Here is a 27,693-nt window from a genome sequence, read left to right on the forward strand (position 1 = left end):
ACAGAATCAATCCCATTCACCATTGCAACAAAAAGAATTAAATATATAGGAATAAACTTACCTAAGGAGACAAAAGACACAGAAAATTATAAGACACTAATGATAGAAAACAAAGATGACATAAACAGATGGAGAGATATTCCATGTTGCTGGGTAGGAAGAATCAATATTGTGAAAATGACTATACTACCAAATGCAGTCTACATTCAATGTGATCTCTAGCAAATTACCAATGACATTTTTCACAAAACTAGAACAAAAAGTTTCACAACTCATATGGAAACACAAAAGACTCCTAACAGCCAAAGCAGTCTTGAGAAAGAAGAATGGAGCTGGAGGAATCAACCTTCCTGACTTCAGATTATACTACAAAGCTACAGTCATCAAGACAGTATGGCACTGGCACAAAAACAGAAATATAGACCAATGGAATAAGATAGAAAGCCCAGAAATAATCCATGTATCTATGGGTACCTTATTTTTGACAAAGGAGGCAAAAATATACAATGGGGAAAGACAGCCTCTTCAGTAAATGGTGCTGGGAAAACTGGACAGCTACATGTAAAAGAATGAAATTAGAACACTTCCTAACACCATACACAAAGATAAACTCAAAATGGATTAAAGACCTAAATGTAAGACCAGAAACCATAAAACTCTTAGAGGAAAACATACTCAATGACGTAAATCAAAGCAAGATCCTCTATGACCCATCTCCTAAAGTAATGGAAATAGAAACAAAAGTTAACAAGTGGGACCTGATTAAACTTAAAAGCTTTTACACAGCAAAGTAAACTATAAGCAAGGTGAAAAGACAATCCTCAGAATGGGAGAAAACAATAGCAAATGAAACAACTGACAAAGGATTAATTTCCAAAATATACAAGCAGCTCGTACAACTCAATGCCAGAAAAACAAACAACCCAATCAAAGTCTTTTGGAAAAGACCTAAACAGACATTTCTCCAAAAAAGACATACAGATGGCTAACAGACACATGAAAAGATGCTCAACACCATTCATTATTAGAGAAATGCAAATCAAAACTACAATGAGTTATCACCTCACACAGGTCAGAATGGCCATCATCAAAAAGTCTACAAACAATAAATTCTGGAGAGGGTGTGGAGAAAAGGGACCCCTCTTGCACTGTTTGTGGGAATATAAATTGATACAGCCACTATGGAAGACAGTATGGAGATTCCTTAAAAACCTAGGAATAAAACCACTATATGACCCACCAATCCCACTCCTAGGCATATACCCTGAGGAAACCAAAATTGAAAAAGACACATGTATACCATTGTTCATTGCAGCACCATTTACAATAGCTAGAACATGGAAGCAATCTAGATGTCCATCAACGGATGAAAGGATAAAGATGCTGTGGTACATATACACAATGGAATATTACTCAGCCATAAAAAGGAACACATTTGAGTCATTTCTGATGAGGTGGATGAACCTAGAACCTATCATACAGAGTGAAATGAGTCAGAAAGAGAAAGATAAATATTGTATTCTAACACATACATACGGGATCTATAAGAATGGTACTGAAGAACTTATTTACAGGGCAGCATGGAGAAACAGACTTGGAGAATAGACTTATGGACATGGGGAGAAGGGAGGAGAGGGTGAGATGTATGGAAAGAGTAACATGGAAACTTAAATTACCATATGTAAAATGCTGCTGCTGAGTCACTTCAGTCGTGTCCGACTCTGTGCGAACCCATAGATGGCAGCCCACCAGGCTTCCCCGTCCCTGGGATTCTCCAGGCAAGAACACTGGAGCGGGTTGCCATTTCCTTCTCCAATGCATGAAAGTGAAAAGTGAAAAGTGAAAGTGAAGTCGCTCAGTCGTGTCCGACTCTTAGCGACCCCATGGACTGCAGCCTACCAGGCTCCTCCGTCCATGGGATTTTCCAGGCAAGAGTACTGGAGTGGGGTGCCATTGCCTTCTCCGATATGTAAAATAGCCGACGGGAATTTGCTGTATGGCTCAGGGAACTCAAACAGGGGCTCTCTGTCAACCTAGAGGAGTGGAATGGGGAGGGAGATGGGAGGGAAGTTCAAAAGGGAGGGGATATATGTATACCTATGGCTGATTCATGTTGAATTTTGACAGAAAACAACAAAATTCTGTAAAGCAATTACCCTTCAAGTAAATGATAAATTAAAAAAGAAAGACTACAAAGATATGTATTAGAGCAATGTTTATAATAGCAAAGGGCTTCCCTGGTGGCTCAAACGGTAAAGAATCTGCCAGCAACATGGGAAACCCAGGTTCGATCCTTGGGTCAGGCAAATCCCCTAGAGAAGGGAATGGCAACCAACTCCAGTATTCTTGCCTGTAGAATTCCATGGACAGAGGAGCCTGGCAGGCCACAGTCCAAGGGGTTACAAAAGAGATGGACACAATTGAATGACTAATACTATAATAACAGAAGATTGGAAACCACCTAGATGTTCATCAATAAATTATGGTTAATTCAAACAGTGAATCAAGCATTTCTACATGCAGTGATATTAACTACCTCTAAAATAATGTTAAATGAAAAATGTTGGGTGTAGAAGAATATGTTAAGTATATTATTTGTATATATTGTATAAATGCTTAGAATACCTTTGGAGAATAAACAAGAAACTGGTAGTAGTTATTGCTTCTGGGGAAGGGTATGGAATGCCTGGGGTTATGATGGGAGGGAAACTTCTCACTTTTTGAGTTTTTTATTTTTTTCCAAAAACATATTTATGTCTTTTTAGTGTTTGAGTTTTCACCATATGCATGTATTACTTATTCAAAAATTAATCACTTTACAATGAATAAAAGTTAAAAGAGCACTAAAAACGTAGATAGGGGGTTAATGGAGAAGGCAATGGCACCCCACTCCAGTACTCTTGCCTGGAAAATCCATGGACAGAGGAGCCTAGTAGGCTGCAGTCCATGGGGTCACTGAGTTGGACAAGACTGAGCGACTTCACTTTCATTTTCTCTTTCATGCATTGAAGAAGGAAATGGCAACCCACTCCAGTGTTCTTGCCTGGAGAATCCCAGGGACTGGGGAGCCTGGTGGGCTGCCATCTATGAGGTCGCAAAGAGTCGGACACTACTGAAGTGACTTAGCAGCAGCAGCAGCAGGGGGATAATAGCTCAAAATATCCCTCTCTCAACAAGCTTTGGGTGAATGTAAAGCTTCAGCATACTGATGCTGAATATAGGGAAAATATAGGAAGAGAATATTAAGCTATCATAGATGACTCAAGACAGTTAAACAAAGATGATCTGAGGGCATGCATAAGTTAAGAAGAAAGAAAATCCAGAAAGTTTTACAGATACAAAGCAAGAAATATTCACCAAGGTTCATGAATAGAAAGAAAGCTTAAAAAACTATACTATGTCATTAGAAGGCCTAAAAAGTATGGTGAAAGAAAGTGAAAGTCCTAGTCCCTCAGTTGTGTTCCATTCTTTACGACCCCATGGACTGTAGCTCACCAGGCTCCTCTGCACATGGAGTTCTTCAAGCATTAGAATACTGGAGTGGGTTGCCATTTCCTTCTTCAGGGGATCTTCCCAACCCAGGGATACAACCTGGGTCTCCTGTGGTTCCTGCACTGCAGGTAGATTCTTTACTGTCTGAGCCACCAGGATCTGAAAAGACCACATGATTCTAGGGACACTGAGGTGGAATAACAGGACTTATTAATAAAAAGGTCAGCTTTCCACTCTATTTAGAATAGATATAAATTGCTTAGGAGCTCTGGTCCAATTTATTGATCCAGGCTGTTTCTATAACCAACAGGTAGTTCTTGGTTGATTTGTGATCAGGTATCCCATGAACAAATCTGTGACTTGTTTTTTACCCTAGGAATGTACCCAACCCATGTGCATGCATGCACAGACACACACACACACACACACACACACACACACACACACACACACACACACACACACTCACAGTCAGCAAGTAGTGCTGTACTTTTTTTTTTGGTCTTTTTGCTTCTGCTTTCTTGACCCCAGTTGCCATGCTGATAAATCATCTGACATTAGTGCCTTTAACCTTTGTTATTTCTGATCTTTATTTGTGTCTAACCTTTCTGTGCTCTCTTACTATACCTACCCTGTCTGACCCAGGAGCAAATCAAAACAAGTGGAACTTAAAGAGAAAATTGTAGTCAGTCAGAACCAAGTTGGTCAGTTTGAGAACAGAGAGCAGACAGGATCTAGAACAAATTGCTTAAATCTTCTGAAAAAGAAAATCAAGTGTTCCTAAAAACATAATGCCTTCCCTCGCATGAACACTCAGAACCACGAAATGATCTACTTTACACAAAACCAATAAATAAGATTCCCTTGTGCTAAGCTACTAAGAAGCTTTCTAGGTAAAGTGCTGTTTGAAAGGGCAAAAAGTACAGGTTAAGCCTCAGGCCAGTGGGAAATGCCCAGGAAATCCTCTGTGGGCTACCACAAACTCTTTAAAAGAGCTGGCAATATTTCATTTGGCATCATGAGAACACAGACTAGTATATTTTGCTGTACATATTCCAAAAAAACAATTTAGAGTATTATTGTATCCTGTCTGAATTTTACATGTCCATTACTATATAATTTCTGCAACTGTTTGCTTTTCAGTTTCATCAGGAATGCTGCTGCTGCTGCTGCTGCTAAGTTGCTTCAGTAGTATCCGACTCTGTATGACCCCATAGATGGCAGCCCACCAGGCTCCCCCGTCCCTGGGATTCTCCAGGCAAGAACACTGGAGTGGGTTGCCACTGCCTTCTCCAATGCATGAAAGAAAAAAGTGAAAGTGAAGTCGCTCAGTCGTGTCTGACTCCTAGCAACCCCATGGACTGCAGCCTACCAGGCTCCTCTGCCCATGGGATTTGCCAGGCAAGAGTACTGGAGTGGGTTGCCATTGCCTTCTCCAATCAGGAACGCTACCCTAGTAGAGGCTCAGAGGTTAAAGAGTCTGCCCACAATGCGGGAGACCCGGGTTCAATCCCTGGGTAGGGAAGATCCCCTGGAGAAGGAAATGGCAACCCACTCCAGTACTCTTGCCTGGAGAATCCCATGGACCGAGGAGCCTAGTAGGCTACAGTCCACGGGGTCGCAAAGAGTTGGACACGACTGAGCAACTTCACTTTCACCCTAGTAGAAAGCTGAAGCCTTGTCAGTAGGAGCCTTGACATTGTCTCTCCTGACATCTAGTGGATGGAGACCAGATACCACAGTAACTACTATTTTCAAAGAATCAGTTTTGGGTAAAGTGAATCTTTCTCTCTCTTAGACTTTCTAAAGATGATCTAAGAGCTTTTGATCACAAAAGGCTTTTTTCTTCCTTAGGATGGACTGGTATGCCATAGATTCTCCTTTTGTAGGCATCTAAGAATCCCATGCACTGTATAGTCCATGGGGTCGCAAAGAGTTGGACATGACTAAAATGACTAAACCACCATGAAGACACCAAGGCCAAGTAGTCAAAAGCATGAGATCGGTATTAATTTTCTTTGGTTTCTGTAACAAATCATCACAAACAGTGGCTTAAAATACTGCATATATATTATCTTATACTTCTGGAGGTCAGAAGTCTTAAAATCAAGATGTCAGCAGAGGCTTAATCCCTTCTTCAGTGACATGGCAGCATCTGCTTGTCTTGAATAAATGTCCAGCTTACAGTGATCAATTAAATTATAAGGACATTCTGGAGGGGGCAGGCATGCCCCAAAACTTGCATTTTTACTCAGTACTTTATGAGGTATATAGGACATTATCCTGAGGTTCAGGAAATCTGGCTCCTATTCGAGATCTTAACAGGGCATTTAGATGGAATATGAAATGGCCAAATTAACATGTCAAAGATACCCAGAGAATTACCACCTACCTCTCAATTTCTCCCCTAATTATTTCTTGACATGTGAATTTGAAAAAAAAGATAACAAAAGCAGGGAGTGGGATGCTATTTTACTAAACAAATGGAGATGACAGTATGAAAATAATTTTGAAAAAAGATGACATTTGATACCTTAATGCAAATAAGAAATAACTTACACAAGAGCCTATCCTGCAAGCATATCTTGGTAAGCCAAAAGAAACAGCCTGAATGCTTGAGGGACTAGGGGCATAAAGTTCTGCTGAGGGAGAGGCCAGTAACACACATGACTGGGTCAGTTTCCTTTAGGTCCAGATAGCTAGCCCAGTATGAGAAATGGGTTTTGAAGATATCCAGAAATATTATGACAGAAACAAAAACATTATTGTTTTTGAAACAGTGACTCTGGGGAAGAATGTCATGTGAGGAGACAACCACTCACCTCTTGAGGAAGCCCCTTTCACAAGACTATAGCTATGTAACCCTCCACTTTTGTACCTTTCCAGTGAAGCACCACTGGGGATAAAAAAGAAGGTGGTTGTCTTCCACCAAAGGAGAAAGAAATGTGGACTAGGCTCATCCACGGCCACCAGAGTGGCCACATAGAGACAGCCAGAGTTCATGGCAAAAGTGGAGAGTGACAATCAGGAAGACCAAGTTACTGGTCCCATTGTAAGAAAAGTCTGACAGGAGGCTTTCACTCAACAGAGTTTTTAGAAAAGTTATGATCAACACAAAAGTTGTCACCTCTTCTGAAGTGAGGTCATCATGAAGGTGGGGAGAAAGGCATTTCAGTCTGTCCTTGGCATACCAGTTAGTTAAAATGTGGGACATCGGCCTGGAAAGCTATATTCCTTCCCCAAAGCCTGATGCTCACCAACACACAAGGGTTACCACTTTCAAAGCATCAAGAGATCTTTAACTACACCAAAGGGGCTCCATGAAGTTCAATTTAAATGAGAGAGCTGTGGTTTCAAAGTGTCCAACTTTTTTTTATAGGCCAACAGTCAGGTCCATTAGTGTTTAAGACAACAATCAACACTGAACAGACAGTATGGATTCAGTCTGCACTGTTACTCATCATGACATTCATTATTCAACAAACTGCTAACAACTCTATATACAGCCGAGAAGCATAGCCAGGCATCTAAGCAGTAAAGATGAACAAACTGTCCTCAAAGAGGGAAGGACAGAAACCCAGCATCAGGGTCTTTTCCAATGAGTCTGCTCTTCACATCAGCTGACCAAAGTACTGGAGCTTCAGCTTCAGCATCAGTCCTTCCAATGAATACTCAGGGTTGATTTCCTTTAGGATTGATTAGTTTTATCTCCGTGCAGTCCAAGGGACTCTCAAGAGTCTTCTCCAGCACCACAATTCAAAAGCATCAGTTCTTCGGCGCTCAGCCTTCTCTGTAGTCTAACTCTCACATCTGTACATGACTATTGGGCTTACTAATAAATTATATTGGGATAACTAGATAGCCATAAGGAAAAAAGATAAAATTGGATCTATTCTTCATGCCATAAACAAGATAAATTCCAACTGAATCAGAAATTTAAATGAAGCAAGCAAGCAAACATTTATCAGTACAGAAAATATTGGTGAGTTCCTCTATAACCCAAGAATGAGGAAATCTCTCCTATGACTCAAAATCCAAAAGCAAAAAGGGAAGATAAATTTAATGACAAAGAAACATTTAAAACTTGCATGTCAAAAAAAAAAAAATACACATAAGCAAAGTAAAAAGATATAGAAGACATTAACATCCTGTCTAGAAGCTTGAGAATGGAACAACTTGTCCTACTAGACACTAAGGCATCTATCTAAGACTACTAGGATCATTGAAAAGCAGCTACACTCCAATTTAAAAAAAAAAAAAAACAAGGACAGAAAAAGATTACTGGGATCTTGTCAGATTGAATGGTCTCAATCTACAAAGATGGGATAATTATAGTCAGTGAAAATATTAGCTGCAGTAGACTGAAATCCATCAAATATATTTAAATCCAGGGGTTCATGATTAGGTTAAAGGAAAAACAACTGGTAACTGTTGAAGGATGCTAGTAAGCCAATTCATTATTTTGAAAAATGGTAAACAAAGGGAAGAATTCATGTATTTTATCCAGCTTTTCCCATAAACACTGGACCTCAGCATAACCAAAGAGTAGATAGAAGGGACTTGTATTCTCTATAAAAATATTCCAGCTAATAAATGAAGAATGAATGTTAGGACATCATCATTTTGCAACCCTTAGTGAGTTAATTTATCTAGGTATTGATCATAAGTGGTGGGTGGCTAATACTCTAAAAGAGAGAACCAGACCTTAGGTGCTTTCTGATTTAAAAAAAATCAACAAAATCACACAGTGGGAAACTCTTTAGAACAAAAGATTCAGTTTCTTCAACAAATAAGTAACAATAAATTAAGAAATAAAGAGAAAACCTAAAAATTAAGTCAATGAAGACACCTAGGAAATAATCGCACTGTATGGTCCTCTTTTAAATCCTGAGGCAAACAAGCAATGCAAGAAAAGGGTACTTATGAGACAACTGCATATATGAATACTAACCTGATATTTGATTATATTAAGAAACTATAACACTGTAGGTACAATAACAGTATTGTGATTTTAAGTGTCCTTATCTTTTAGAGACATATAATGAGATGTCACTGATGAACTTTCTTTAGTCAAATTTAACTCATCAAAATATTATTTGCCTTGAAATTACATAAGCAGAGAGAAATGGGTGAGTGTAGAAATGAAACAAGATTGGCCATGAGTTGATAATTGTTGAAGCAGGTAATGAGGGCTTATTATACTAGTAGTGGTGTGCTGAAACTGGCCAAGACCTACTCAGGAGAGCCTATTTTTTAATTTTCAGGAATTATGACACCACACTGGTATCTTGAAATTGGCCATGGTGGAAGTATTTCCATCATGAAAATCAGCACGTGCCACACATCAGCTCCCTCCCCCAAGAGTTGGATTTTAAAATGCTTATGAGCACACCACTGCTATTCTACTTTTGTATGTGCTTTTTAAATTCAACAAATATATTTACTGAGCACTTCCTGTGTTCTAGACCCTGGGTTAGATGCTGAACATACAGCAGTGAATAAAAAGACATTATCCCTGCTTGTATTAATTTCCTAGAGCTTCTGTACAAACTACCATCAACTGGGTAGCTTGAAACAATAGAGATTTATTTCACAGTTCCAAAAGCTAGAAATCCAAAATCAATATGCTGGCAGGGCCATGTTCCTTCTGAAACCTGTAGTGGAATCCTTTCTTGCCTCTTCCTAGCTTCTGATGGTGGTTGCCTGGCAACCTGGTGTTCCTTGGTTTGCTTCCATCCTCACACAGATTCTTGGTGCCTGTGTCTTCACATGGCCATTTTCTCATAAGGACACCAGTCATAGGGGCCCACCCTATTCTAGTATTAGTATTCACTTTTAAACTGTAAAAAAATTGTAAATTGTGGTTAAGAAAACATAACAAAATTTGCCATCTTACCCACTTTTAAGCATATTGTTCAGTAGTGATAAGTATATTCACCTTATTGTGTAATAGATCTCTGGAACTTTCCATCTTGTAAAACTGAAACTCCATACCCATTTTCCCTTCCCCTCAGCCCTTGGAAACCATCATTTTAACTTCTTTATCTATGAGTTTGACTACTTTTCCTTTCTCATGAGTGAAATCATATAGTATTTGTCTTTTTTTATGACTGGCTTGTTTCACTTGGCATAATGTCCTCAGGGTTCATCCATGTTGTAGCATGTGACAGGATTTCCTTCTTTTTTAAGGCTGAATAATATTCCATTGCATCTATTACCATTTATGGTTTATCCATTCATCTGTCCATGGACATTGGGTTGCTTCCACCTCTTGGCTACTGTCAATAATGCTGTAATGAACATGGAGATGTGTCGGGGAGTGTTTAACAGGAGGATTCCTAAGTGCTGTTTCTCACAAGTTCTTTGTTTCTTTTTAAGCACACTGCTCCCAGGAACCAAGGTCATTGTGTGAGACAGGCTTGAATCTTCTTTAGTAAACATTCTCTTTATGACAAAACTGCTTAGTCTCGATCCCCTTTCTTGAGATATGGATGGTCTTCTGATCTTGTGGCCATTATTAATCCCTTGTTCCCTTGGTAATGGTTGCTATACGCTTGGTTTTCTGATCTTTATCATAGTCGTAAGAAACTTCTTGTACCACAGCCTACATATACTCACAGAAAAATCATTAAAGCACCTCTGCTCCATCAGAGCTTGGGCCCCTATTTCTTTCTTTCTTTCTCTCTCTCTCTCTCTCTCTCACTCTTCTTGGCTGATTCCTTGGAGGTAGAGACCTGTCTTGCTCACTCTCCTGCCCGGGCTTGTAAGACTCTCTTGAGAAGGCACCCTGTGCCATCACCCTCCTCGAGAGGGCGCCCGGTGCCTTCATGAGAGACACAAGTCCTGTGTCAAGGGCTTTATTGGTTTTCTGCGTAAACCGGGGAGTATCAGCCTCTTTCTCTCTTTCACTTTCTTATCATCACCTCCGGACCGCCAGGTCCCGGTCCATTAAAGGACCCCAACAGAGATGTAAATATCTGTTTGAAATCCTGCTTTGATTTTTTTCCTTTTGCACATACATTAATATTTTAATAATAAAACTTAAAATATATGTAAAGAAGTAGGAAAATGGCTGTAACTTGGGGAATAAAATACACAAGAAGCATAATCAAATTGTTACCAATGGGATTTACATAAATATTATTTAAATCCAATGTTTAAATAGTCAATCTTCTCAACAATTAAGTATCCATCTTATCTAGAAATAGAAGCAACTAGAACTAAATGAGATTTTTTAGGTGAACATTGCTTTTTGCAAAATAAATGTAATTGATGTACATGTATCAAATTGCAATTCTTCACTTTAGCAAATTTTTTTCCTCTCATATTCATTTCCAAGCACGTTTGTATTCTCTATTATGTATAAAGTAACACTTGAATTGGACTCCTAATGTTCCTTTTGATTGATCATAATTAAAATGCATACACTTAGCCCCAGTATTTGTGTTGTCTCAATTCTTATGAGGATGTAAATTCAGACACTTTCCCATATCTAGGTAATTGTGGTTATTAGACTTGAAGTGGCCCTTTTAGTCTTTGCATTTTGTCTGGCTTTATGTCAGTATAAATCAGCATAAAATTGGTATTTAGTGATAGGTTTAAAATATGGCTATTCTTTTCATTTAATACATTACAATGGAGGAAAACAAAAAATGAAACCATCACTAGTGGATGAATGGGAAATCGGAAGGAAGAGAAACCTGTGCTCTATGTTACAATTGTTGAGGACCAGATGTGTGCTCCAGAACTGTGAATTTTTGGTTCCACAGTCTTTTCCAAGGCTGCCCTTTGTTTAAATGACTTGGCCCCACATTTGTTAATTTTCCACAGTTTGTAAGTAATAGTATAATTTTAGAAATGGCACTGGTTTGTTATTCTTGGTCTTGCATCACTTTAAGGTCTCTGTATGCCAATCACATGTAGGTCTAGAGTTCACAGATTTGGTATTAGAATTCATGCCTCCAGCAAAGTTTTTTTCCATAGATCAGACTACATGTTAGGCCCATATTCCATGGGAAATCTATTAGGATTTGGAGCTACCAAATGGATGCAGAGATCTAAAAGCTTAATAACCTACATGGGTAAATACAATCCAGCAGGAGCACATGCAGAACAATCATGTCAATACATCCTCTGTATCAATAACATGACCAGGGACCCAGAAACAACCCAGAGAATGCTGGAGGCACTGAGTCAGCCATGGGGAGGATCAAGCAAGCTGATGGGTAATGTGTCAGGTACCCCCTCAGTCTTTGTTGGCTCACCCTAACCCACTGAGGACTACTGCCCTCCACTGCATAGACAATGGCAGAACTAAAATTAAAACATAAGGCAGAGACAGCAGCTCGATGCTAAGGAAGAGACTTGGGGCCCTTGCGAGTTTGGCCTGGAACATGCCAGCGTATAATTTTTTCTGGGTACTGTATGGTGGAAACTAGCTCTAATTCTTCTCCCAGGCGACAGACTTACCACCTGTGCTCGTCTCTAATTATCTTTGATCAGGCTTATGCAGTAGGAAGTTCTGTTTCAGCAACTGTGATTAGGCCCAGGGCATAGCTAAGTCTATAATTACTAGCTGGTTAAATCAGAGCGCTTCTGGAATTTAGTAGCCATTTGTGTAAACTGCCTCAATAGTTTTAGACTGTAAACTTGTCCTTTTACACTTCTATGAGAACTCAGAGATGAACAAGTAATAGTTAAGGAAAAGCAAATTTGTCAGTGAATGTAAAAAAGGTGCAAAATGAAGACAGTTCTAGCCACAGGCAGAAAAATGAGAGCCAACCATAGACAGAAGTATGCACTTGCTTAGTAACCTTTCATGAGGAAAAAGGACATGCCTCCAGGAGTACTTCTGATTTTGGAATACCAAAACTTTAAAATGTGTTCCCTCAATTAACCACTGAGAATATTAGGTGAGGGATAGAAATCATTTAACCTCTGTGAATATCAAGTTTCTCATAAAAAAAAAAAAAAACTTTCTAATCACTCCACATGGCTGTAGTGAAAATCACATGAAATAACAGAAAGAACATTTAGCACCACCATTGGTAGCCATGGCATTTAATAAATGCTTGGTAATAATAATGATCATAATTCCTGTTATTGAGGTAAGTAGGTGTCTGGGCTCTCTTGGAGTAAAGGGTGATTCCTTTGCCTACAGACTCTGTCATCCCTATCCAACTGCCAATTAGAAGTATGTGGCATCTGTATGTCTTCTTTGGAGAAATGTCTGTTTAGTTCTTTGGCCCACTTTTTGATTGGGTCACTTATTTTTCTGGAATTTAGCTGCAGGAGTTACTTACATATTTTTGAAATTAATTCTTTGTCAGTTGCTTCATTTGCTATTATTTCCTCCCATTCTGAAGGCTGTCTTTTCACCTTGCTTACAGTTTCCTTCATTGTACAAAAGCTTTTAAGTTTAGACTGAGCAACTTCACTTTCACTTTTCACTTTCATGCATTGGAGAAGGAGATGGCAACCCACTCCAGTGTTCTTGCCTGGAGAATCCCAGGGACGGGAGAGCCTGGTGGGCTGCCGTCTATGGGGTCGCATGGAGTCGGACACGACTGAAGCGACTTAGCAGCAGTAGCAGCAGCAGAAGAGAGATTCCTAAAAACACTGGAAACAGAACTGCCATATGACCCAGCAATCCCACTGCTGGGCATACACACAGAGGAAACCAGAATTGAAAGAGACACGCGTACCCCAATATTCATCACAGCACTGTTTATAATAGCCAGGACATGGAAGCAACATGGATGTCCATCAGCAGTCGAATGGATAAGAAAGCTGAGGTACATGTACACAATGGAATATTACTCAGCCATTAAAAAGAATGCATTTGTATCAGTTCTAATGAGGTGGATGAAACTTGGAGCCTATTATACAGAGTGAAGTAAGCCAGAAAGGAAAACACCAATACAGTATACTAACGCATATATATGGAATTTAGAAAAATGGTAATGATAACCCTGTATGTGAGACAGCAAAAGAGACACAAATGTATAGAATAGTCTTTTGGACTCTGTAGAAGAGGGTGAGGGTGGGATGATACAGGAGAACGGCATTGAAACATGTATATTATCATATGTGAAATGAATCGCCAGTCCAGGTTCAATGCATGATACAGGGTGCTTGGGGCTGGTGCACTGGGATGACCCAAAGGGATGGTATGGGGAGGGAGGTGGGAGTGGGGTTCAGGATGGGGAACACATGTACACCCATGGCAGATTCATGTCAATGTATGGCAAAACCAATACAATATTTTAAAGTAAAAATAAATAAATAAATAAAACCAAGGCGGGGGGGAAACACTGAAGAGGAAAACTAAAAAAAAAAAAAAAAAAGAAAGAAACACTAATTCAGTATATTAATACATATATATGGAATTTAGAAAGATGGTAACAATGACCCTATATGCAAGACAGCCAAAGAGACACAGACATAAAGAACAGACTTTTGGACTCTCTGGGAGAAGGTGAGGGTGGGATGATTTAAGATAATAGCATGAAAGATGTATATTATCATATGGGAAATAGATCACCAGTCCAGGTTCAATGCATGAGACAGGGTGCTCAGGGCTGGTGCACTGGGATGACCCTGTGGGATGGGATGGGGAGGGAGGTGGGAGGGAGGGTCAGGATGGGGAACACATGTACACCCATGGCTGACTCATATGAATATATGGCAAAAAAACCACCACAATATTGTAAAGTAATTAGCCTCCAATTAAAATAAATTTTAAAAAAAGAAGTACGTGGCAGAGCTAGTAAAGGGAACTCTTTCAGGCTGAAGTGAGAGAGCCATACTCCTCTTGAGATGGAGAGATGCTATTACCCTCCCCCCCACCATAGTGCCCCTGAAATGGTACCACAATTGGTGAGAAAAGAAAATGATGCATAAACAACAAGCTAATTATTTCCAAAGGAAATGAATACTCATATAATTTAATGCAGGTGGTGCTTAATAAACAATCCTTTCACTGAGTAAATAAAAGAGGGAAACTGTGAGTAATTTACAGGCATCTAAGTGAAATCGCTTATGGTGCCTTATGCATAGATGTCTTAAGACCTGTATTCTGGTTTACCGCTCACCTCTCAGATGCGTGTCTCTGGAAGAGCCTGGCAACACAAACATGAAAGTAGCCTTAATTAAGTGCATATGCGTAAATCGTGCACTTTGGTTAGAGAGGTGGATGAAAAAGAATTGGAGTCACTTGTTTATGCACTTGGGCAGCTGTGCTGTTGGACCAATGCCACCTTGATTCCCCACTGAAACAAAGGAAGCAAACTCTGTTTTCAAGAAAATAACGCCTAACACTTTGGCCAAACAGTTGTCTCCAAATGTTAACCTCCTTCAAGAACACAGTAATAACTATGAATATATGATGAAACGACATTTGGAAAGATTACCTGTGGGCATGTGAGATGTTTAACTTTTCTCATTTTAAGCCACGAGTACAGTGGTCATTTACTTGGGCTTTAAAGGGCAACTCCTGACATTTGGTCTTTGGTAGATTTAACAGGCCGCTTGTAAGCTTAAAGGTTTTGCCTGGTTAAAGTGGGTTTTATTGCAGAGGCTATTTGCAACTTCATGCTCCATCTCACAGAAACGTCAGTGTTTGCCTTTGCTCAGAACTGGGCATAGCAACTCAAAGGTTTATCCCGGAGTAGCTCTGAAAATAGAAGATGCTTGACTTTAGGTCTCTGTTCTTAACTGCCCACAAACAACCTGTAGGAGCATTCGCTTTCACTTGGGGTGGTATAAGTCTTCCAGATGGCTGAGCAACAACAGACTTTTGGGAAAGACTAAATGCTCATAACCCTCTGTCACATTGTAAACTGCCAGCGTGTTTTCCTTTATTCTCTTCCTGGTGGAAACAAAAAGCCTACTTTGATAATAAGCTTGAGAAATACATTTTCTCTGGATTCTGTGGAAATAAATTATCTCACTCGCTCTGGGAAGTTGAACCTCAGCTGGGCTTGCACTGCAGCTTGGCAGGCCTCTTGTTGACTCCCTCGAGAATTTCTTAGAACAGTTGTTCAAAATCCAAACTGTTTCCACTGCTCCCCAGTCCCCAGTCCTATCCCAGCTGTCCGTCCTCTCAAAGATGATCTCACCTCCCACTTCACCACAAAGACTGGCTGCGTAGGCTCCTTCATTCCCCTTTTCTTCAAACTGCATGATGCATGGCGCTTTTGCCTGCACCACAATGCTTGAGTCTCAAAGAAAACCACATCTTTTTTTTTTTTTTTTTTGCCTAGGCTATGCTGTCTATTTGGACACTTGATCTCATTCCCTCTCCACCCCAGGAAGAAATTGTTCCATCAGCTATTTTAATGGCTCCTTCCCTATGGTCTATAAACTCACTCAGAGCTCCTCTGACTTGGACCCAAGTTACCACCCTATCAATCACCTTCCTTTCACAAGTCAAACTTCTCACAAATGTAGTCAATGCTTACTGACTCCTTTCACACCACTAACTCCTCACAACCAAGCTTCCACCCCACCTCAATGACACTCTATTGAAACTGCTGTCTTGAAAGTCAGCAATGGCCTAATAACTGGCAGATTGGCTGGCTTTTCCTTAAAACTTACCTTACTTGATCTAGCCACAGCTTTTTACCAATGCTGACCACTTCATCCCTCCTAAAACTCTCTTTATGGCTTCTGTTACATGACCCTGATTTTTATCCTATCTATTTTACTCCTTTTTAAATATATATGGTATTATCTGCAGCACATGGGATCTATTGCCTTGACCAGGGATCAAACTCAGCTCTCTTGCATTGAGAGTGTGGAGTTTTAGCCACTGGACTACCAGAGAAGTCCCAACTTCTTTTGCTTTGAATCCTTGGTTGACTCTTCCTCTATCCCTTCAATGGAAACCTTCCACATTGGCCCTGTTCTTGGCCCTTATCTTTCGTATTCTCTCTGTTTTGATGAACTTACCAATTGCACATATTCACTTATCTTCTCTATGGGAATGGCTCCTCAATCACTGTCATTTATTCATGTCTTAATTCATTAATTACTTACTGAATGACTACCACATATGTAGAGTGACTTTGGGCTTCCCTGGTGGCTCAGCAGTAAAGAATCTGCCTGCAATGCAGGAGTCAGCAGGAGATGTGGGTTTGATCCCTGAGTTGGGAAGATCCCCTGGAGGAGGAAATGGCAACCCACTCCAGTATTCTCACTTGGAGAATCCCATGGGACAGAGCCTGGTGGGCTGAAGTCCATAAGGTGGCAAAAAGTTGGACATGACTGAAGCTACTCAGCACGCATGCAGAGTGACTATACAATTTGTCAATCTAACTGGGACATTTTGAGTATGAAAGGGGATCACTATTAATGCTTATGTCAGAGCACTAGACATAAACCAGATTGGCCAAGCAAATTGAGACATATGGTAACCCTATGTATAAGATACTCTGCCAAGTATTATGAAGTTAAAAAGTAAATCATAAATGCATCCTGTCCCCAAAGAGCATTAAGTCTAGTAGGAGACACCAACATAAACAGAATACTATTAGAAAGTGATAAATACCCTAAGAGAGGTCAAGATAAAACATACTGCGTTTTCAGGATGCTGCTGCTCCTGCTAAGTCGCTTCAGTCATGTTCGACTCTGTGCGACCCCATATACGGCAGCCCACCAGGCTCCCCTGTCCCTGGGATTCTCCAGGCAAGAACACTGGAGTAGGTTGCCATTTCCTTCTCCAATGCATGAAAGTAAAGTCGCTCAGTCATGTCCGACTCTTCGCGACCCCATGGACTGCAGCCTACCAGGCTCCTCTGTCCATGGGATTTTCCAGGCAAGAGTACTAGAGTGGGTTGCCATTGCCTTCCCTGGTTTTCAGGATGAGAGGAGATTTATTTTCACCTTGAAGAATTAGGAAAAGCTTTGTGATAGTGGCATTTGAGTAGCCCTTGGACATGCGAAGATGGTGGTGGGTAGAATTTCAGGTGGAGGAAACAATACAAGCAGGGCCTCCCTCACGGTTCTTCAGTCTGCATGCTGCAAAAGTGCTACACCTAAGAGGGCACTGTCCACCCTGTTAACACCCCTATTAGTTGAAAATGTTCGTATTTTAATAACTTTATTACTTCAAAGGTGAGTGATTTGTACATTTATTACAAAAATTTTCTACTAGATGACAGGAAAATGTCATTTTCTACCAATCAGTACACAACAACAATTTTTTGACAGATGGAAGTAAGTGTCTGAGGAAGAGACATCTTTTTCTACTTCATACCAAAATGGGCTAGAAGTGATCCTGAGTGTGTACAAAGGCATAATAGAGAAAATTGTGGAGCATAAATAGGACAGAGAGTCTATTTGGACAAACTGTCAACATCAGTCTGACAAAAGCTTGGGGTGCATGAAAAGACACAATGAAAACAAATTGGAAAAGTAGATTTAGTCCAGATTGTAGAGGGCCGTGAGTGTCACCATAAGTAAATCAAACTCTAGTCAGTAGGCACAGGTCAAAATAGTTTCAGGAAGTTACATTGGAGGACTTCCCAGGTGGTCCCGGGGTTAAGACTCCATGCTTCCAATGCAGGGGGCGTGGGTTCAATCCTTGGTCAGGAAACTAAGATTCCACACACCATGCAGTGTGGCCCCCCCAAAAAAACTAATTATTTTTTAAAGAAGTTTTCTTTTTTTAAAAAAAGAAGATCCTTGAGAAAAATGTATAAAATACTTTCAAAAGGCAAGAACTGGGAGTGACTGAAAAACCAGTTAGATGCTCACTGGCCTTGTAGTATAAGCCAACATTTTCCAAAGTAGCTCTGTGGAACTAATGCTCTGGATTTTAACAACTACACCAGATAGCAGGAGAACAGAAGCAGAGAAAGCTGCATGGTTTCATTCAGTCCTACCATCTCTCCACAGCCCTGACTCTTGTACATTTCTCCCTGAGTGACCTGCCAATGCTTCATATTTCACATATCCCAAATCAAACCCATTATCTTTGTCATGAAAACTATTTCTTCTGTGCATACCACCACAGAATAAGGGTGGCTTAAATAAGAGCTTCAGAAGTAGGCAGGCCAGGGCTAGCATGACAGCACCAGGAAATCTTCAGGAATCAAGACTCCTAGTTGTATACATTCTGCCAGGAGTATGAAAATGAATGCTAGAATTCTAGCCATAACATCCTTGTTCCAAACTGTGTGCTGGAGGAAGAAGAGAAGAAATGTGTGATCTCTACCTTTTCGACTTCCTGAAATGATCACACAACACACCCACGTTTACCTCATCAGCCAGAACTTAGTCACATGGACACATACAAGGAAAACTGAATGAACGTGTGTCCAGCTAAAAGTCCAGTTTCTTTTATTTAAAAAAAAAAAAAAGGAAGAATGGATTTGGGAGCTAACTGGCAAGGTCTACCACAGAAGGTGAAATCTGTAAGATTGAAAAGGAGAGGGAATTCCCTGGTGGTCCAGTGGTTAGGACTCATGCTTTCACTGCCAACGACTCAGGTTTGATCCCTGGTCTGGGAACTAAGATTCTACAAACTGCATGGTGCTTCCAAAAAAAAAAAGTCATAAGATTGAGAAGGAGAGCAAAGGAAAGGAAAAGGTGTCAAGAAGGGCAAGTTTTCCAGCATGTATGGTTGAGAGAGGAATTATTCTTTTATTTGCAACTGAACCAATATACTCTAGTGTAGATTTATGCATTCTAAGTTGTTGGTTAGTCACCAAGTCATGTCTGACTCTGTGCAACCCCATGGACTGTAGCCCACTAAGCTCCTCTGTCCATGGAATTTTCTAGGCAAGAATACTGGAGTGGGTTGCCATTTCCTTCTCCAGGGGATCTTCCCAACCCAGGGATCAAACCCAGAAGCATTTTAAAGTAGTTTACCCATTTGATACAATTCAGAAGATACTAATATAGTCCTACTAGCAGATTTGGTTATAGCTACACCTAGAAATTGGGGTTTCCAAGGTGGCGCTAGTGGTAAAGAATCCGCCTTCCAATGCAGGAGACATAAGAGATGTGGGTTCGATCCCTGGGTCTGGAAGATCCCCTAAAGGAGGGCATGGCAACCCAATCCAGTATTCTTGCCTGGAGAATCCCATAGACAGAGGAGCCTGGCAGGCTATAGTCCATGGGGTCGCAAAGAGTCAGACACAACTGAAGCAACTTAGCATGCTCACATGCAAACATAGAAATGAGAATTTAAAAAGAGCCATTTGGAGTCCTGACTATTACAGACTACATTAGCATGAATCACAGTCTATATCACCAGATCCTCAAATAGATGTTATAAAGCCCTGTTTTATTATGATTATGCTTTAAAATTATATTTCCAAGAAATTAAAAGACATGACTGCCCTTATCATTTTTAATCTAATATACATGATATACGTATGAGCTATACAGTAGGTAAATAACTTAGTAGTTATTTTATTGACTGTTGTTTAGTCACTAAGTCATGTCCGACTTTTGCAATCCCATGGACTGTAGCCCACCAAGCTCCTCTGCAGGCAAGAATACTGGAGTGGGTTACCATTTCCTCCTTCAGAGGATCTTCCTGACCCAGGAATTGAACCCATATCTCCTGCATTGGCAATTGGGTTCTTTACCACTGAGCCTTTGACAGGGGCAAGAACAAATTGATGCTTATGGTCATAGGGTTTCTCAGATGGCTTCAAGCACAATGTCCTCTATTGGGCTTTCTAGCAAGTAAGTTTGTTTTTCCCAGACAGATTGGTGACCCCAGCTTTCCCTTCTATTACCTCTCAAATGGGGCCTGAGTGCACAGTTAATCACGGATGGAACTGAGGTTAAGCCTAGATCCCTCAACATCCCCAGTATTGATTTGCATGGGCCATATGATTCAAAACATATTTTTATATTTCCCCAAATAGAACTCTCTCCCCATTTGCAAAGACCAAATACCCAAAAGGACACCCAAAAGATGCTGCTGGATTGCTTAACAGCCCAGACAAAGAGGGATGAGAGACATCCTGAAAAGGGACCATCTCTACTCTGGACTCAATCAACAGATATGGGAAAGGAGGGGAGCAGGGAGTAAGAAAGGGACAGGGAGTAGAAAAAAATGTAGAAAAAAACTCGTGTGCTTTGCTTTAAATTGATTTGCTTTGGTTTTTGGTTAAAAAAAAATGTAATAGACCTAAACAATATCATAATGAGGCAGGTCAGTATTTACAGTCCTTCGAACCCCATTTAACCTTTCTGTGCCTCATTTGTTAAGTATGTTGGCCAAGATCACATACCAAATCAGTGACACAATCATCATGAGGCCTCAAGTGCCTGATTCCCAGTTTCATATTTTAAATAAGCCAAGTGACAGAAGAGAGGGAAAAATTGGGTCAGAGAAAAAAATCTGGCCTGAAAAAAATCTGTGTTTCAAAACAAAGCCAATTACACAAAGACATGATATTCCTCATCTAAACAGAAAAACAAGCTGGGGCCTTAATATCTTTCTTTTCTGATGCATACACAGAGGCACTTTTCAATGGTGAGAAAGGCAAAATGAAGGATGTACCTTTATGGTCAATTCTTTTATCTGATGACACTCCATTTCTTGTAAAATTTTGGTAGAGTTGGGAAAACAAACAGGTCAAGTAATTGCCTAATATAACACAGCTATAAAGATACAGCTAATTAACAAAGGGGTATATGCTCATATAACTAACACCAAAAACAGATGTCTAAAATAACAATTGCTAGTATCTGTCCTTTAGATTTCTGGTCATCAAGATTGCTTCCCACCAATTTTCTCTTGTTTCCTTAACTTTAGATTCCTAAATTTGTACTTCAGCTTTGATAGCTACCTCTAATCCCATAAATCATGGTGTCTCATTCATAGTAATTTTTTTAATCTTGGCTTTCTGGCCTACATATCAATTTTGCTGGCTCTTTTGTGTTTATTACTCTTTCTTTCTTTCTCTCCCTCTTTCTCTCTTTTTCATACATACACACACACACACACACACACACACACACACACACACACACACACATACACACAGAGGAAAAGGGGAAACTCCAGCAGGTTTGACAGCCTCCAGTGCTTTCCATCAAGCACCTGGGGAATATGGAAGAAGCACCATTTTTCTTATTCCTGGGACAAAAGCACTGTGAGGAAAAAGGCAGTGATGGGACCAAGTAGCATTACTTAAGGCAAAACTAACAGGACTCACAGCTGGTCTGGGCTTGAGGAGGCAGATGAATATCCTCAGGTTCTCCTTTAACCAAAGTGATGCATCTTCACCAACCAGTTTCCCACTGGAGCACTATGCAGCCTTCCCAGCTGTTATATTTCATGAACATAACACTGCATGCCAGGACAGGAGTGCTGCAGATAGATTTATAACTCTAGAGTGTCACCTGTTGAGAATGGTCCAGTAATCCAAGAAAAGGAAGGGGCCTACATTTGGCCCATCAAGACCTAACCTGCCACTCCCCAACCCTGAGCCACTCCAACAACCTCAGACCACGAAACTGAGTACAGATGTCCCTCAGCTTGTGTGGGGATTGGATCCAGGACAACCCCATCCCCACCAAATGGATGCTCAAGTCCCTTATATAAAATGGCTCAGTATTTGCATATAACCTATGCACATATTCCTGTATGCTTTAAATCATCTCTAGATTAAGTATAATATATAATATAATGTCAATTCTATGTAAATAGTTGCCAGTGCATGATAAATTCAAATTTTGGTTTTTGGAACTTTCTGGAATTTTTTTTCCCCAAAACATTTTCAATACACAGTTAGGATGAAGAAACCACACATACAGAAGGCTAACTCTACTGGCCTCCCAACCACAATTCAGGAGCAATGGACCAGGACCCAAGTCATGGAGCTTGTCTCCCACCTCACGCACACCACAGAACTTGTCAGGCACCCAGATAACCTTGGGAAGGCTTGGCTTTGCTCATGCTGAAGGGGTGGATTCCTTTCTCTCTATGCACTTATTCAGAATCACTCACCATCACTATATGCATTGTTGTCAAATAAACTTATGTTTTTTCTCATCACGTAGAACCTGGACTCTTGGCTCCATGCCCCAATGTTAACACCCATATTTAGCCCATATTTTAGTTTTGGTGATACTATGGGCTCCTCTCCAAGACCAGAGCTTTGGATATCATCTAGTTGATTACAAAAATACTATATATTCATTGTAAAGAATTTTTCTTTTTCTTTTTTTGGTTTAAAATAACTTTTTATTGCCCAGGATATTTTTTTTCCTTGTGTTGTATTTTGTCTGTTTATTTGTTTTTGTTTTCTTTTTTCATAATTATAAATTCAAGCGTCCCTTTGTCTTAAAAAACAAAACAACATGTAGCTTTCATATCATTTGCAACCTGGTCTCATTCGAAGAGACAGGTGGGAGTTATCTGGCAAGAGTAAGATTTATACCATGAATGGTGCAGGTCTAGGTCTGGTGGTACTGAGAGGAGACAACAGCATTCTTGACAAAGTTAAATCTGCTGGTGGCGTTTGCGGAAAAGAAGCCCTTAAAAATTTCTAAACAACAGTAAACTCTTATCAGGAAATTCTGAAGTGTTTTATGGAGAAGGCAATGGCACTCCACTCTACTCTTGCCTGGAAAATCCCATGGACAGAGGAGCCTGGTAGGCTGCAGTCCATGGGGTCGCTAAGAGTCGGACACAACTGATCGACTTCACTTTGACTTTTCACTTTCATACACTGGAGAAGGAAATGGCAACCCACTCCAGTGTTCTTGCCTAGAGAATCCCAGGGATGGGGGAGCCTGGTGGGCTGCTGTCTATGGGGTCACACAGGGTCGGACACGACTGAAGCGACTTAGCAGCAGTAGCAGCAGCAGAAGTGTTTTACAGGCCAAAAAAGGGAATGAGGTTAGTAAAATGCCTCAATAGAGTTGGAATAAAATACTGAATTTGAGAGTTACTGGAACTTGGATATGTTTAAAAAGAGGGTGGAGATTGGGACATGCTTACAATGGTCTCAAGTTCAAATAAACTACTGTGACAAGACACCACTTCACAAGTCACACACTGGCCCAGGGGCTCTTCTCTTCCCTCAGTAGGTGCTGGCAGAAGGCATGCTTAGTCATTTTGCAATGTAGATACTTACCCCCAAAGCCAAAACATGGGAGAGGAAGAGAGAGGGAATGAACACCTTAAGAAACTCTGTGGAGAAGATCCCCCCTTTCTTCCTGACTTCACTTTTCCTCATGCTTAAGGAAACAGAACATTTAGGGTGCCTGAAGTAGAACTCCTTGGGTGAAATATTTTCAGGTCTATTGGACCAATCGGACACCCAATCTATTCTTTTCTTCAGAACATCCACCTCTTTCTCTCCTTCTGCAGCTTCTTCTGACTGAGAGCTATGGACCTTGCTGGTGCGCATTTCCACATCAAGCATGATCTGCCCATCTTCTTGTGAGGAAGGGCTGTTGCAGTGAGAACTGCGCCTTGAACTGCTCTTTCTGGATTCATTCTGTGCATCCAAAAGAATCTTCTCCATGTCCCCATTGTGGATGGAGGACGAGGAGGGTACAAGCTCCATCCCCCTATTCTCATTGCCATTGCTGCTGTTCATGGGCAGCTCCACCCAGAAACTGTTGAGGCCAGCAGGCAGTGGCAAAGACTGTTCACCTTCCTCACAGTTATTATTCTTGTGCAGGGGCGGCAGCTGTTCTACTAAGTGAGAAGACATTGTCAGGTGGCTGGAAGAGCTGCGACTCCACAGGAACTTTCTCCGATTCTCCGGCATCAACACCAAGAATTTTTCTAAAATATCAACCAATTTTATAAAAGATTTTCAATTCATATTAGAATATATATATATATATATATATATATATACATGGAACTAAAGAGCTTCTTGATGAGGGTGAAAGAGGAGAGTGACAATGCTGGTTGAAACTCAAAATTAAAAAATCCAAGATCACAGCATCTGGTCCCATCACTTCATGACAAATAGAAGGGGAAAAAAGTGGAAGCAGTGACAGACTTTATTTCCCTGGACTCCAAAATCACTGTGGATGGTGACTGCCATCATAAAATTAAAAGACGCTTGCTCCTTGGAAGGCAAGCTATGACAAACCTACTGTGTGTGTCCTCAGTTGTGCCTGACTCTTTGCGACCCCATGTACTGTAGCACGCCAGGCTCCTCTGTCCATTGGACTTCCTAAGCAAGAATACTGGAGTGGGTTGCCATTACCTCCTCCGTGGGATCTCCCCAACCCAGGGATTGAACCTAGGTCTCTTGCATCTCCTGCACTGGCATATATATAAAAAAATTATTCACGATCCCACTACCCAGTTGATATCCTCTTCTGACTCAACTAAGATTTCCTGATTAAGCCCTGAGGAACCCCATCCATCCAAGTTGTACCAGCCTCTAATATTCCCTGTGATTAGATTTGGTTTGCTTGAACCTGAATGAGGATCCAGAACTTTTGTCATAAACAGGGTGAGAATATTTGGCATTCTATCTCTCACCATGTGCTGGTCACAAGATATATAGGTGGATCCATCATCCTCATCAGCACTGAAGGCCTACAGCCATGCCAGCCAGACACCTGGGATAAACACCTGCAATATGAAAGCAGATGACTTCAGACAATTGACCTGGATTTACCCAGTTCTCCCAAGAGCAAGCACGTTCAGACATCAAGGAGATTGAGATGTGTAACACACACACATGCATTAGGCATTCACTATGTAAAGTGTTTTATATTATGCATTTCATTTTAGATTGCCTAATATTTTAGAATTTCCCATGTCTCTGATTTGAATCTAAAATCTTCAAATAGATGTTTTGATTTTTCTAGAAGCAAGTACTTGTCTATTGTGAGATAGTTAAAGTTTGAACTTTTTATAATGTTATTCTTTTAAAATACAGGACTACTTTTAGTGTACCAAGACCATAATTTTAAGCGGCTTTCATTACTCTCTATATAGTTAAGTCTTAGTCAAGCCATTCGTGATTCTAGAGTAAGGGAAGAGCTCCACCTTATGGTACTATTTTGAAGTACACCAAGAAAAGGCCACGATTTTTACAATTGTCCTTCACTTTTACTTTAGAAACTCAAGACGGGCTTCCCTGATAGCTCAGTTGGTAAGGAATCCGCCTGCAATGCAGGAGACCCTGGTTCCATTCCTGGGCTGAGAAGATCTGCTGGAGAAGGGATAGGCTACTCACTCCAGTATTCTTGGGCTTCCCTGGTGGCTCAGCCGACCTGGGTTCGATCCCTGGGTTGGGAAAATCCCCTGGAGAAGAGAAAGGCTACACACTCCAGTATTCTGGCCTAGAGAATTCCAGGGACTGTATAGTCCATGGGATCGCAAAGAGTCAGACTGAATGACTTTCACTTCACTTCACTTAGAAACTCAGAGGGGAAAAGGATTAAAAAATACAGACTACCTCCCCCAACAAATTGTAAATCCTCTTCCATGATATGTTCAAAGTGACAAAATGGCCAAGGCTAAGTTAAAATTAAGGAAAATCTTTCACTAGGCTATTGAACTGGGTACTAAATTGGTAAAACAAGAGTCCTTTTTACTTGATACCAAACATTATCATTATCATCATAATGATTCTTGAGTTCCTATTATGAACCAGATTATGGTGTATATATATATATATATTATATATGTGATATATTATAAATATATAATAAATATATACTATTTATCACATTGAATATTTATTAAATATTTTATTAATATTAATAAACATGTATATAATATATATTTATAAAAATATTAAGTTTTTAAATTTTTATAAACTTTTTAATTAAAATTTTTAATATAAAATATCTATATATTTATATATAAATATAATAATTTATATAATAAATGGTTAAATACTTGTTAAATGTTAAATATTATTCCATATTAAATATTATTTATTAACTTTTATTTACTATAAATATATAATAAATATATTATATATATATATATGCTAAGTTGCTTCAGTCATGTTCAAGTCTTTGTGACCCCATGGACTATAGCCCACCGGGCTCCTCTGTCCATGGGATTCTCCAGGCAAGAATAGTGGAGGGGGTTGCCATGCCCTTCTCCAATATATATATACACACTAATTTAACACTCACACAACCCTATAAGAGAGGTACTATTATAAACTCCACTATCCAGATGAAGAAACTGAGGCCTAGAGAAGGTACATAAATTTCTCAAGGCCACACAGCTACTAAGTGGTACAGCCGAGACTCACTAGCCCAGATTCTAAACCACCATGCCATACTGCCTCTTTTTAAAGCTCAAATTCAGTAAGGTCTCTCTCAAAATAAACAACCTGAAGCCATGCTCTTACCCATTCTTTCTCAAAATATTCATAGTTGAAGGCAAGACAAGATTCCTGGTTCAATTTCTATTCCTCTCATGGTGGTCCAGATTTGTAATTCTTTGGCTTATCTCCTATGTTCCTTCCCAACTTTGGCAATGATTCTATTTGTGATTTTGACTATAAAGTATTGCAGTAGAGAGCTATACACTGAACGTTTCCATCCCTCCAAAATTCACATGTTAAAACCTAATCTCCCATGTGATGGTATTAGGAAGTGGGGACCTTGGGAGGTACTTAGGTCATAAGGGTGGAGCCCTCATGAATCAGATTAGTGCAGTTATAAAATGCACTCTCTCTTTGCCCCTTCCACTGTGTGAGGACAAGGCCAGAGGTTGGCTATCTATGGACCAGGAACCAGGTCACCAGAAGATACTGAATCTTTCAGCACCTGATCTTGGACTTGCCAGCCCCCAGAACAGTGAGGAATAAATGTTTGTTGTTTAAGCCACCCAGTCTATGATTTTTCTATTATAGCAGCCCCAAAGGACTGAGACACTGAAAACTTAGATTTTCTGTCTCTTCCCCCTATTTTACCTCAGGCCCCTCAAACATCATTCATTTAAAATCATGTTGAAAATGACATATTTCCATAAACAACAAGGTCCTACTATAGGGCACAGGAAACTATATTTAATATCCTGTGATAAAACACAACAGAAAAGAATATATACATGTATAACTGAATCACTTTGGTGTACAGCAGAAATTAACACACTGTAAATCAACTATACTACAATAACATTTTAAAAAGGACACATACATAAAACTTTACCAATGCTAATATAACTCAAACCAGAATTTTTCCTAAAGCATTTATTTCTTTAAAAATGGTCTCCTGTGGTACTCTTTA

General features: G+C 40.1%; 1 protein-coding gene across 1 annotated transcript; it reads right to left on the reverse strand.

Annotated features, from left to right (window-relative positions):
• Window positions 1-23,576: 23,576 nt before the first annotated feature.
• LOC128070424 (BCL2/adenovirus E1B 19 kDa protein-interacting protein 3-like) lies at window positions 23,577-24,185 on the reverse strand. Its single transcript, XM_052663738.1, has one exon. It carries the CDS (start codon window positions 24,183-24,185, stop codon window positions 23,577-23,579), a length of 609 nt encoding a protein of 202 aa, XP_052519698.1.
• Between the last annotated feature and the right edge of the window lie 3,508 nt (window positions 24,186-27,693).

This window comes from Budorcas taxicolor, chromosome X (assembly GCF_023091745.1).
Source record: "Budorcas taxicolor isolate Tak-1 chromosome X, Takin1.1, whole genome shotgun sequence".
NCBI classification, from domain to species: Eukaryota; Metazoa; Chordata; class Mammalia; order Artiodactyla; family Bovidae; genus Budorcas; species Budorcas taxicolor.